The following is an 11,873-nucleotide window of genomic DNA, read 5'->3' as shown; positions in this document are numbered from 1 at the left end:
ATTTGTTGTGACAACTTGTGGTCTGAAGAGGTAACAGTGATTACAAAAACTAAATGTGTTTTCAGAAAAAAAGACATAATAGCATACTTAACATGCAAATTTAAAAATGTTCACATGGTAACCATTTGACATACACAATGTTTCTATATATAAGTCATGTTTCTTTGTGGTTTCATTGTCATTGAAGTGTACCTGTGGTTCAGTATCATTACACACAAAAACAACCATCTATCTTTCTATCTATCTATCTATCTATCTATCTATCTATCTATCTATCTTTCTTTCTATCTATCTGTCTGTCTGTCGGTCTGTCTGTCTATCTGTCTATCTTTCTATGTGTATCTATCTCTCTTTCAACTACATTTGTACTTCAATGTATGACATTTAACAAAAATCTTCTATACAGTTTTATGCTGCTCATTGGTCAGCAATAAATTACTTAACTCAAAACTTTCTTTTTTCCCATTTTTTAGCTACAAACAAAAGCTAAAATTCCAGAAATACAAATAAAGCTCATAGACTGTAGTCACATCAAAACTTTTAGACTGCCTGTAATTCATAACATGTAATACAAGCAAGCTGCTAAGTGAAGGGGCCGTGGAGGAACAGTTTATCCTGAACAAATTGTCAAGAAGACAGTCAGACTTGTGTTTGCTGCTGAGGACATGTGTGCATGTTTATGTGTGTATTACTCTGTCTGTCTTTTTTTTTTTTTTTTTTTTTTTTTTTACTACTACTTAGGGAAATTCGTTGTTTTTTTTTTTTGTATTTATATTTTTTTTCCATGAGGGGACTGCATTCTACAAGCTCTGCTTTTAAGTTAAGCAGTCCCCTCCATTTCCAGCAATATTGTTTAATATGCATTTACCACAGTGACGTAATAGTTATTTGTATCTCTGTTGATAATTTACCTGTATCTCTTTTACAATGTTATTCTGTTCATCGCATTGTGGTACTGATTTCCTGAATGTCTGTGTATACGAGCATTTCATTGTATTTCTAATTATTTGTTTTTTGGAAGTGAAATAAATCAACTTGAACTTGAACTTGACATGATGACCATCCTTAGGCCGTCCTCTTGGCTGTCCCCTTGGCAGTCCTTTTGACAGGAACTTTGGCAGTCCCTTTGACAGGAACTTTGGCAGTCCATTGTTCCTGGGCAGACCTTATGTCCGGTATTTTTCATTACAAACATATCATACAATCCTGCCTATTCACCCTTACACTCATGCAAGCTGAATGAACTAAAACACAGCTTTAAAAGACTTAGTTAGGTATTGAATGATACAAGAATGTGTCATAATTAACAAGAAACTTGTCATAAAAATGACAAGAAGAAACAGCAAAGTTCTTTTAAATACAAACTGTACAATGTCTGCTCTGATCTTCACTCTACATTCTGCAGAGTGTTATGCAGACAGAAAAGTAGACACTGACACACAAGTGGATTACTACGGTCACTTCAAGAACAAGTTGGAAAAGTCAGCATTGGTGAGTTTGGTAGGACGGGCTTCATCTTTACTTCCCTTGTCTCCATTCTGGTTTGTTTCTTTGACACTTCCTTGATGTGTAGGCTTAGGTTTTGGAGTGGTGTGACGCTGGAGAGATCTGGGCACGAGTGACACTTGTGTTCTTCCTTTTCCTCTTGGGCCAATAACACCTCTGGAGGAGTAATCAGCATACATTTTAGGTAAAATACATACTGGATGTGTGGCTACATTGTGTGGCATATCACATTCTCGGCATTAACATGTTACACAGTACTGACAAGACTTAAAAAGAGGTGGAATGATGGTATTAGATATGATCAGAACTCCACTTTTTTCTGTTGTATGATCTGTATTGATGTCTTCACATAAAATACAACAATCACACTGGCATTTAGGTATTATCTAGAGCAGTACAATGTACATATTTTTTCCTTCATACATGTTTCCCGCTTACAACATGTCAGTCTTGACATATACTACTACTACTACTACTACTACTACTACTACTACTACTACTACTACAGTAACTACTACTACTACTACTACTACTACTACTACTACTACTACTACTACTACTATTACTACTACTACTACTACTACTACTACTACTACTACTACTACTGTAACTACTACTACTACTACTACTACTACTACTACTACTGTAACTACTACTACTACTACTACTACTACTACTACTACTGTAACTACTACTACTACTACTACTACTACTACTACTACTACTACTACTACTACTATTACTACTATTACTACATGTCTTATATACCCAGGGTACTAGCCTCTTCAGTGTTGCCACTGCTCTATCAGAGGGCCCTGCTATTATTATTACCCTAGTGTTGCCAGGTAGCCATTTATACACCTGGGTTGAGAGAGACATGGTGGGTAAAAACATCTTGTCCAAGGACGTAAGAGCTGGGCATCTATGACCACTTATATCACATGCAGTTGACTAGTAATTGGAAAGTCAAGAACTAAAACTGAATATGACAACTAAGCCAAGGATAATCATACTTTCTCTTGCTAGGGAAACTCCCAGTCTGAATCTTTTTGGCATCAGGCCTACATACTATACCATAACAAGCATTTAAAAAAAAATGTTGTACATATATTGAGGAAGTGTGACAAGATGTTAGAGTAGTTCATTCCTCACAGAAAGGGAGAATTATGACTGGATTGGCACTTTATGAAATCTAGGCTGGGATTAGAAGCTGAGAGTTAAAGATAATAAAAAGTTTTGGTACCTCAAAAGCTTCCCTGAATTTCCTTGTCTTGGTTTGTGTTTCAGGTTAAAGTACGTTGTCTGTGAGAATTACTCGCCCCAAAGTGCTCTCATGTCTTAGTAATCATGCAATAATGGTTTCGTACCAGAGCCGACGCTGACCAGCGTCGATAAATATTGTACGAAACCACTGAATGCGACCAGCAGCGTGCAGCCCATTGTACGCATAGCTAACTGCGACCAGCAGCCCCATACGCATAGCGTAATGGGGCTTCGCATTGTAGCATTCAGGATCATGACAGAATTAGTATCGCGGGTAAATGTCAACTTCAAATCCAAAAATTTCTTCGATTTGAAGACTTACCAATTAACTTGAAGTATTGAAAACAGGCTTCGAACAACGTTTGTTTCTGCCAATAGTCCCTTTCTGTTCGAATTGATGACTGAATGTGACTCGGTCGAGAGGACCTTGGGAGAGCTACATACACTGGATACCATGGCCAGCGCATGCGCACACAAACATCTTATCCGTTCATGGATTTGAAATTTGTGTGCACAGATGTGTTCGCATGCACTGGCTGTAGTATTCAGTGTACTGTATGTAGCTCTCCTAAGGTCCTGTCGACCAAGTCACATTCAGTCATCAATTCGAACAGAAAGGGACTATAGGCAGAACCAAACGTTGCCCGAAGCCTGTTTTCAATACTTCAAGTTAATTGGTAAGTCTTCAAATTGAAGAATTTATGGGATTTCAAGTTGACATTTACCCTGCGATACTAAATCTGTCATGATCCTGAATGCTACAATGCGAAGCTCGATTACGCTATGCGTATGGGGCTGCTGATCGCAGTTAATTGCATGATTACTAAGACATGAGAGCACTTTGGGGCGAGTAAGTCTCACAGTGTTAGTTATATGAAAGGTACTTTAACCTGAAACACAAACTAAGACAAGGAAATTCAAGGACACTTTTGAGGTACCAAAACTTTTTATTATCTTTAACTCAAGTCAAGGTGTGTAGACTGTAATGTATGAACTGTTGAGTCTTTGCAGTTGACTTACTTTGCACCAAGAGGTTTATCCTCCATCTTAGTCTGAGTGTCCTTCTGTGGAGTCTTGCGGACTGGTGGGTTACTGATTGCCACACTCATGGTGTGTTCTCCTATCCTTGTATTATCTTCTGCCATAACTGCCTTTGAAGCACATGCCTATTACAAAGGAATAACAACTTTGCTTTACTATTGTGATGAAACATGTACACAAAGCAGGATTCACATGGGTTTCCTTAAAAGTTGGACAGTTAAACAGCAGCAATATTAATACAACCTTTACAACACTCTCTAACAGCAAATTTTGCAATGGTGTGTTCTCACCTCATCCTCGTATTCCACGTAGGCAAGCCCTTTGGGGGTTCCACTCCGGAAAGTCACTAGCCTCACGCCTTTTAGCTTGCCATACTATGCAGAAAAATTAAAAGGCCAATTCATGTCATGGTTAAAGGTATTTATTTTCTCAAAAAGAAAATGACCATGTGACAATTTGACAATTCAAATATGATTTTGGATTAGCAGCAGTGAGAAAAATAGAAACATTTGACACAGATCCTGAAACATTACAGGATAAACTTTCTCCTACACCTGCAACAAACGCAAAGACCAACAAGGAAAAGTAGAAATTACGCGGTGCGTAATATATGTCCCCGCCGGAAGTAGCATTTTGCAGCAAAATGTACAATACAGGTCAAAAATCAAGGTCAAAGGTCAAAATTCTGTGTACAAGTTTTGAAGCCCTCACCTAGTGCCATCACATAAAGCAAACGGAATCGAAATCGGGTTAGAAATGGCGGAGTAGCATTTTGTAGCCATGCAATGTACAATATAGGTCAAAAATCAAGGTCAAAGGTCAAAGAAGTCAAAGGTCAAAATTCTGTGTAGAAGTTTTGAAGCCCTCACCTAGTGCCATCACATAAAGCAAACGGAATCGAAATCGGGTTAGAAATGGCGAAGGAGTAGCATTTTGTAGCAAAATGTACAATACAGGTCAAAAATCAAGGTCAAAGGTCAAAGAAGTCAAAGGTCAAAGGTCAAAGAAGTCAAAGGTCAAAATTCTGTGTACAAGTTTTGAAGCCCTCACCTAGTGCCATCACATAAAGCAAACGGAATTGAAATCGGGTTAGAAATGGCGAAGGAGTAGCATTTTGTAGCCATGCAACGTACAATATAGGTCAAAAATCAAGGTCAAAGGTCAAAGAAGTCACAGGTCAAAATTCTGTGAAGAAGTTTTGAAGCCCTCACCTAGTGCCATCACATAAAGCAAACAGAATCGAAATCGGGTTAGAAATGGCGAAGGAGTAGCATTTTGTAGCTAATGTACAATATAGGTCAAAAATCAAGGTCAGGGGTCAAAGAAGTCAACGGTCAAAATTCTGTGTAGAAGTTTTGAAGCCCTCACCTAGTGCCATCACATAATGCAAACGGAATCGAAATCGGGTTAGAAATGGTGAAGGAGTAGCATTTTGTAGCAAAATGTACCTTACAGGTCAAAAAATCAAGGTCAAAGGTCAAAGAAGTCAGAGGTCAAAATTCTGTGTAAAATTATTGAAGCCCTCAACTAGTGCCATCACATAAAGCAAACGGAATCGAAATCGGGTTAGAAATGGCGAAGGAGTAGCATTTTGTAGCAAAATGTACAATATAGGTCAAAGGTCAAGGTCAAAGGTCACAACTGAAATTCTGTGTAGAAGTTTCAAAGCTCCCATGTAGTGCTCTCATATAAAGCAAACAGAATCAAAATCGGCTCATAAATGACAGAGAAGTAGCAAATTGAACATTTTGATCACACACGGACGCACACACGGACACACGGACACACAGACGGACACACGGACGGACACACGGACACACACACATACGGAGCCCGTTTCATAGTCCCCTGCTCGAACTCGTTCGGCGGGGACAATTACACAAATCCTGAAACACTACAGGATAAACTTTCTCCTATACCTGTGACAAACGCAAAGACCAACTAGAAATGTCGCTACAGCGACTGGTTATACCCCCGCCAAACAACATTTCATAAGCTTTGGTCAAAAAACTGAGGAAGTAGTTAAATCCGCAAGATCTTTCCTTGATCTTCTGCCATTAATATGCCGTTACCATGGCAATGTACTTTCGGGTACTGTCGAAAAATGCGTCTTGCACATCTACAACCAAAGGCACACATCTGTACCAAGTTTCATGGAAATTGGGCAAAAACTGAGGAAGTAGTTTGCAACACAAAATTTTCCATCATTTTGGCTCATAATATGTGAGCTGTTACCATGGCAACATACTTTTTGTCACTGTCAAGAAATGTGTCATGCTGACTTATATCCTAAGACAAACATTCAATATGAATTCCATGGGAATTGGAAGAACACTGATGAAGCAGTTTTGCCATGAAGCATTTTGCCCTATATTTTACCAATAACATGCCGTTACCATGGCAACGCACTTTTTGCCACTGCGGAAATATGTGTCTTGCACATTAACATATTCAGATGAACATCTGTACCTAATTTCATAAAAATTGATCAAAAACTGTGGGAGGAGTTCGCGACGCAAGATTTTTACCCATTTTTGCCCATAATATGCCGTTACCATGGCAACGTACTTTTGGGTACTGTCAAAAAATACGTCTTGCACATCTACAACCCAAGGCACACATCTGTGCCAAGTTTTATGGGAATCGGTTGAAAACTGAGGAAGTAGTTCGCGACGCAAGATTTGCAACGGACTGACCGCCCGACTGCCCGACCGACCGCCCGACCGCCCGCCCGCCCGCCCGACCGCCCGACCATCCGCTGATTCCTATATACCCCCTTCAAACTTCGTTTGGCGGGGGTATAATTACACAAATCCTGAAACACTACAGGATAAACTTTCTCCTACACCTGTAACAAAGGCAAAGACCAATTTTACTCCACTGATACACAGACACAGACACACACTCACACAGACACAGACACACACATTAGTGCATAATTTAGAGGTGATACACTCATCTATCACCTAAGTAAAAGTGTAGTCATGAAAAGGACTTCTGCGGAAGAAGGAAAGTGGGAGAGAAGACAAAGAAAAAACTTAATCCTGAATGGGGAGAGAAAAGAACTGAGAAATTTGTCAATGTAACACTGTAAAGTGATAAAAGTGATTCTGAAAAAGGAAGGTTGGGATGTAGGGAAAGTAGGAAATAGAAAGAGGAAGAAAAGAGGTAAGTCAAGGAGAAATCAGACTACAGGATAAGAGAAAGAATTGGAGAGTTGTGAAAGAGACTGAGCAAAAGCTCTAGAGATTTAGCATGAAGAATATTAAGTAGGATATTATGTGGGGACATTCAAAGTAACACAGGGAAATTCTGGGCAATTAACAAAATGGTACAATGTACGAGCTGATGTATAAATCGTCGCTGGGGTGACAAGACCTTGTATCTACAAGACGCCAAATGTTCAGGAGAGCAAAAAAACAAAAAGACAAAACCAAAAACAAACAAACAAACAAACAAACAAACAAGCATAGTGGCCAAAGCACTATAGTGAATGGGAAAGCCTCTCCTTTGACATGTCGTGGTGGCTTCACTTTTTGAGTAAAACAGTTGGGATTTGGCCAAGACATCACTTCACCTATTATTATGTATTTGACCATTAATCCAAAAAAGTCGTTTTCCACAAAATTTCAGATACAAGGTCTTGTCAACCCAGCGACAATATATACCTATATTTTTTCTCCTTTACAAATGAGAAAAGTAAAATCTGGTCATTTTAAGCTGTCAAAATACAGTTAGTCTTGATATCTAGATTACTGTTGTGATACTGCATGTTAACACACAATGGGAGAGTATTCATTGCACATCATATGCAGTGCTGTTCCATAAAAGTCCATAATTATTTGACCGCCAAGTTAAAAAATCTAGATAAGTCAGATTAGGATTCTTTCCTCTACCTACACATAATGTCAAAATTTGGCGGCTTACAACAAAGTTGAAATTGAGATATTTGCGGTATTTTGAGGACCATTTTTGTTTTCCATTGATACTTCTGCACAGCATGCCTGAGTGACCAAAATGTTTGCATCTTCTTTTCTCCGTCATCTATGAAACTGCATCTCTTAAAGAGAAAATCCATCCCAAATAAAGTCCAAAAGAAATAGAGAACAAAAATTCCCTACAGAACAGTGCAGAACAACGAAAATAAGATTTAAAAAAAAAGGAATACATGTATATGACATTTTGAAATGACACATTTTTTTTTCTTAAAAACAGTTCTTGACGAGTTCTGATGAATATTCAAACGAGTGAGTAAATGATGTCATACCCTCACAATTTTCCATGTACAATCAGCACACAAAAAAGTAAACACTTTTTCAAGTTAATATTTCTCATAGAATATATGACTAAAAGTTAATGTATGTATCATATATCATATGAAAGGTAATTTAATTGCCTATTAAACCTACTAGGTTAATAAAAAGGGAAAATTTATGCATGAGTAAGATTTTTAAGATTTTATTGACTCTATCGATCCCCTCTCGGGGTATGAGAGTACAAACATATTTACAATATATGAATACAAAAATATAAGTGATAATGTACAAATGTACATGTACATGTGAAAATAACAGATATAAATAAATATGCTTACAAAACAAGGCGTAAAGGACGTTTAACTACTCTACCACTACGAGTACAAACATTCACATCTACTTTACTTTCTACAAAACTACTGTCTTTCTTCTTTGGTATTGAAGAGAACTGAAACAAAATAATTCTGACAAAAATGGCTAGTTTTTTCAAATGGCAAGCATTAGTTGAACTGAATAATTTGGCCATATGTAATGCACTTGGTCTACTGGCCATCACGCTACTTGGTAAATACAATAGTCTCTCTTTGTTGAAAAAGGGACAAACAAAAATATATTGAATGAACACCTTTGTTTTTCTCTTCAAAGGCACAAAAGTAAAAATTGCAAAAATGAACAACACGTCATTCATACGTAAGTGCTCTTCCATGTACCAATATGAACAAAACACAATTTTACTAATACAATAAAAAATGACTTAAGTTGCAGCAATATAAATCTATAAACTCAAAGATATCTTTGAAGCCTAAAAGATCAACAAAGGCTAGAATAATTGAGGAACCTGGAGAATTTTCTGTTAAATCAAAATCTAAATGAAATGAGAGAAGAGGCAATATAAACATAAATGGTAGGAATTTCAAATGATTTCTTAAATTAGGAAAATTGCAAATGATATTTGGGTCTTAGATTTGTCACATGAATTCTTAAATTACCAAATCAAAAGAATGAAACTTATACAGATATTCTGTTCATTTAATCATCTTTATGCACTTACTCCCCATGTCATTTGACGTTTGAGTTGACAGATAAGTTCTTCCCTCTTTAGTTTCCCACTTTGATTTTGTTTGAGGTTATAAAGAGATAAAGAGAATGAAAACACATTTTCTACTTCATTCATGTTTCTCATTGTGTTAAACTGGTCTTTTGTTACCTTTGTTTATCTTGGAGGGCATTTCCAATTGAAAGAAAAAATGTCAATTTTTGCACTTTTTACTTTTGTACCATGGAGGACAAAAATGAACGTGTTCACTCGTAAAACTTCGTAATTTTTAAATTCATAAATTTTTGTTTGTTTTGACCCACTAGGTTAATAGCCAATTAAATTATGTTTAATATGGCATATAATACATTGATTTTCATCAAAATCTTCTATGAAAAATATGAACTTGACAAAGTGTTTACTTTCTTTTTTTTACTGAGGGTATGTTATGCCAAATTCAGAATTCATTTCTCCTGTACTGCCTTTGCTAAATTCTTACAATGTCTTTAGTGAACACACATCTACCAAACATCCCTTGCCCTTTATGCAGTATATGGTATGCCGGCCAGACTTCAACCATAATTATTTAATTCTATTGAGCTGAAATATTTCAACAAAGCAAAAGTTGAATTGCTGAATACCAACTTTTGCAGGTCTTGTTTTTTTTTTTTTCATGAAATGCGCAAATTCCAACACATTCAATATAAAGAGACTGATCTGGAGCTATGTGAAAGCAAGGTGCACAGTATGAATTTCTTTTAAGGTAATTTGAATGTATTTTTAGAAAGCAGCCCACATTGTACCAGAGGGAACAGGCAAACGAAAATCTAATGCATAAAAATTATGAATTTCCTACCACTGCTGTACAAAATGCAGCATGAGAATGGCTGGGAATAGACCTCCTGATAAGCTATCCTGGAGGTTTCTATGATCAATTTACACCATTGCCTTGTGCATAGCTTTTATTGTGCTTGTTGTCATGACAACAGCACACTGGTGCACTACTCTCTGGAGTTAATTGCCATCAAATATTCATCATTTGGGAAGGCTTCCACCATGTGTACACACAGGGTTTGAAATAAATTCTAGCTTGCTGCCATGGCGCACAATTTTGTACACATACAGCATGCATAATTATGGCTTTATGTTTCATGGTGCAATACATCACATGTAGTGTACGCATACCCATGGTGTTCTGTACAGTGGCATTATTTACTATTTCTTTCAAAAGAGCAATTTGACAAGCTGAACGGCACAATAAATCATCTATTTCCTGCCCTACACTTTCACTTTCTGCAATATGCTGTGTGTGGCTTTCAAAGGCAACAAGTTAACAAGGCAAAAGTTAAATTTCATCATAGCAGGCAGAACTATGATATTATGTATAACTTCCCATCCCCCATTTTTCATACATTTGGTATATGGAATTCAATGCCCAAAATAACAGATTATCAATACAGCTGAATGAAACAAGTAGATCTCAAAATTGCAACATCAAGAAAAAGTTTGTGACATCATTATGACATCAATATTTTTTTTTAAAAATGAATAATTTTACTGAAAGTTTCTAGGCAATTGTGCCAAAAGTCAACTAAAACACACACTCTCTCACACACATACACAAACACACACAAAATGCACACCAATGCAAGTTTTCCCACTCAGCATAAAGCTTGCTTTGACATTTTGCAATGAGACTGCTTAAACACACACACACAAAAGACAAAAAAATTAAAAAGAGACTTTTATCGCATTATTTCATAGTAAATGTTAAGATCCCTCCCTAGAGAGGCAGCTAGCTGCAAGAGCCATCATTCACAGTGGTTGAAACCAACGATACTTTAAACATCACAATTTTTATTGCAGTATGATGGAAAGAAACATTCTTTAAGGTAGCACTATTTCCCAATGAGAACAGACTTTTAATGACACAGATACTAGCAGAGACTGGATGGGTAATAATAATTGATATGATTTATATAGCGCCAAATCCACTCTGCAGAGTGCTCTAGACGCGGAAGGAAGAGAAAGTGAAGGAGATAAAAGACATACAAATATCAAATACATGTAATGAGTAATCAAATTGAGGCTTTAAACAAGTGAGTTTTTAGACTGCTTTTAAAGGAGTCTGATGAAGAACAATTTTTTATGGCTGAAGGTAAGTTATTCCATAAGGTGGGAGCAGCATGGCCAAAGGCACGTGTGCCCCATATTGTAGTGAATCTTGGAAGTATAAGAGAACCGGAGTTGGATGAGCGTAGAGATCTAGCAGGGATGTAATTATGGAGTAAGTCAATGTTATACTGAGGAGCAGCACCTTTTTTAATAGAAAGTCTAACACAAGACATGAGGAATACTATGCACTGCAGGTACCCTATATCCCTCCCTTTTTAAGACATGAAAAACTCCTTCATTTCTATTTGACATTATTTTCCCACAATCACTAGTTCATGTCAATTCCAATGTCTATTTGACATTAAATACTTGAATGCAGAACAAATTGTCTAGTGGCTCCAGTCATGGTGCATGAATAGTGGAACAGCCTAAAACGTCTTGACTTTGAATCATGATTGCAGTAATATTGATGTTTGGGGCACTCCACTGATTTTAGGTTCAACTGTGTAAGTGAGCATTTCTACTACAATCTTATAATATTGACATAAATTAGGCAAGTTCTGTGGAGAATTAAATAATAAGAGAACACTTACAGCTATTCTCCTTTCACCATTGTTACACTGTAATACACACAACCTCTAAACAAAACAGAAATA

The 11,873-nt window shown here is 37.0% G+C and overlaps 1 protein-coding gene across 1 annotated transcript in view; it reads right to left on the bottom strand.

The window, feature by feature from the left end:
* Positions 1-1,375: 1,375 nt before the first annotated feature.
* Positions 1,376-11,873, bottom strand: part of LOC139711210 (squamous cell carcinoma antigen recognized by T-cells 3-like) — a 52,468-nt gene continuing 41,970 nt past the window's right edge. The window contains exons 20-22 of the mRNA XM_071623129.1: positions 4,101-4,184; positions 3,790-3,935; positions 1,376-1,662 (exon numbers count right to left, since the gene is read on the bottom strand). Of these exons, the coding sequence (XP_071479230.1) occupies positions 1,458-1,662; positions 3,790-3,935; positions 4,101-4,184 (435 nt within the window). The 3' untranslated portion in view covers positions 1,376-1,457. The remainder of the gene's footprint in view (positions 1,663-3,789; positions 3,936-4,100; positions 4,185-11,873) is intronic.

This window comes from Diadema antillarum, unplaced genomic scaffold, assembly GCF_040938485.1.
Source record: "Diadema antillarum isolate AM-2024a unplaced genomic scaffold, OU_Dant_1.0 seq00001626_RagTag, whole genome shotgun sequence".
In the NCBI taxonomy this organism is placed as follows: domain Eukaryota; kingdom Metazoa; phylum Echinodermata; class Echinoidea; order Diadematoida; family Diadematidae; genus Diadema; species Diadema antillarum.
This window is presented reverse-complemented; position numbering and strand designations above follow the sequence as displayed.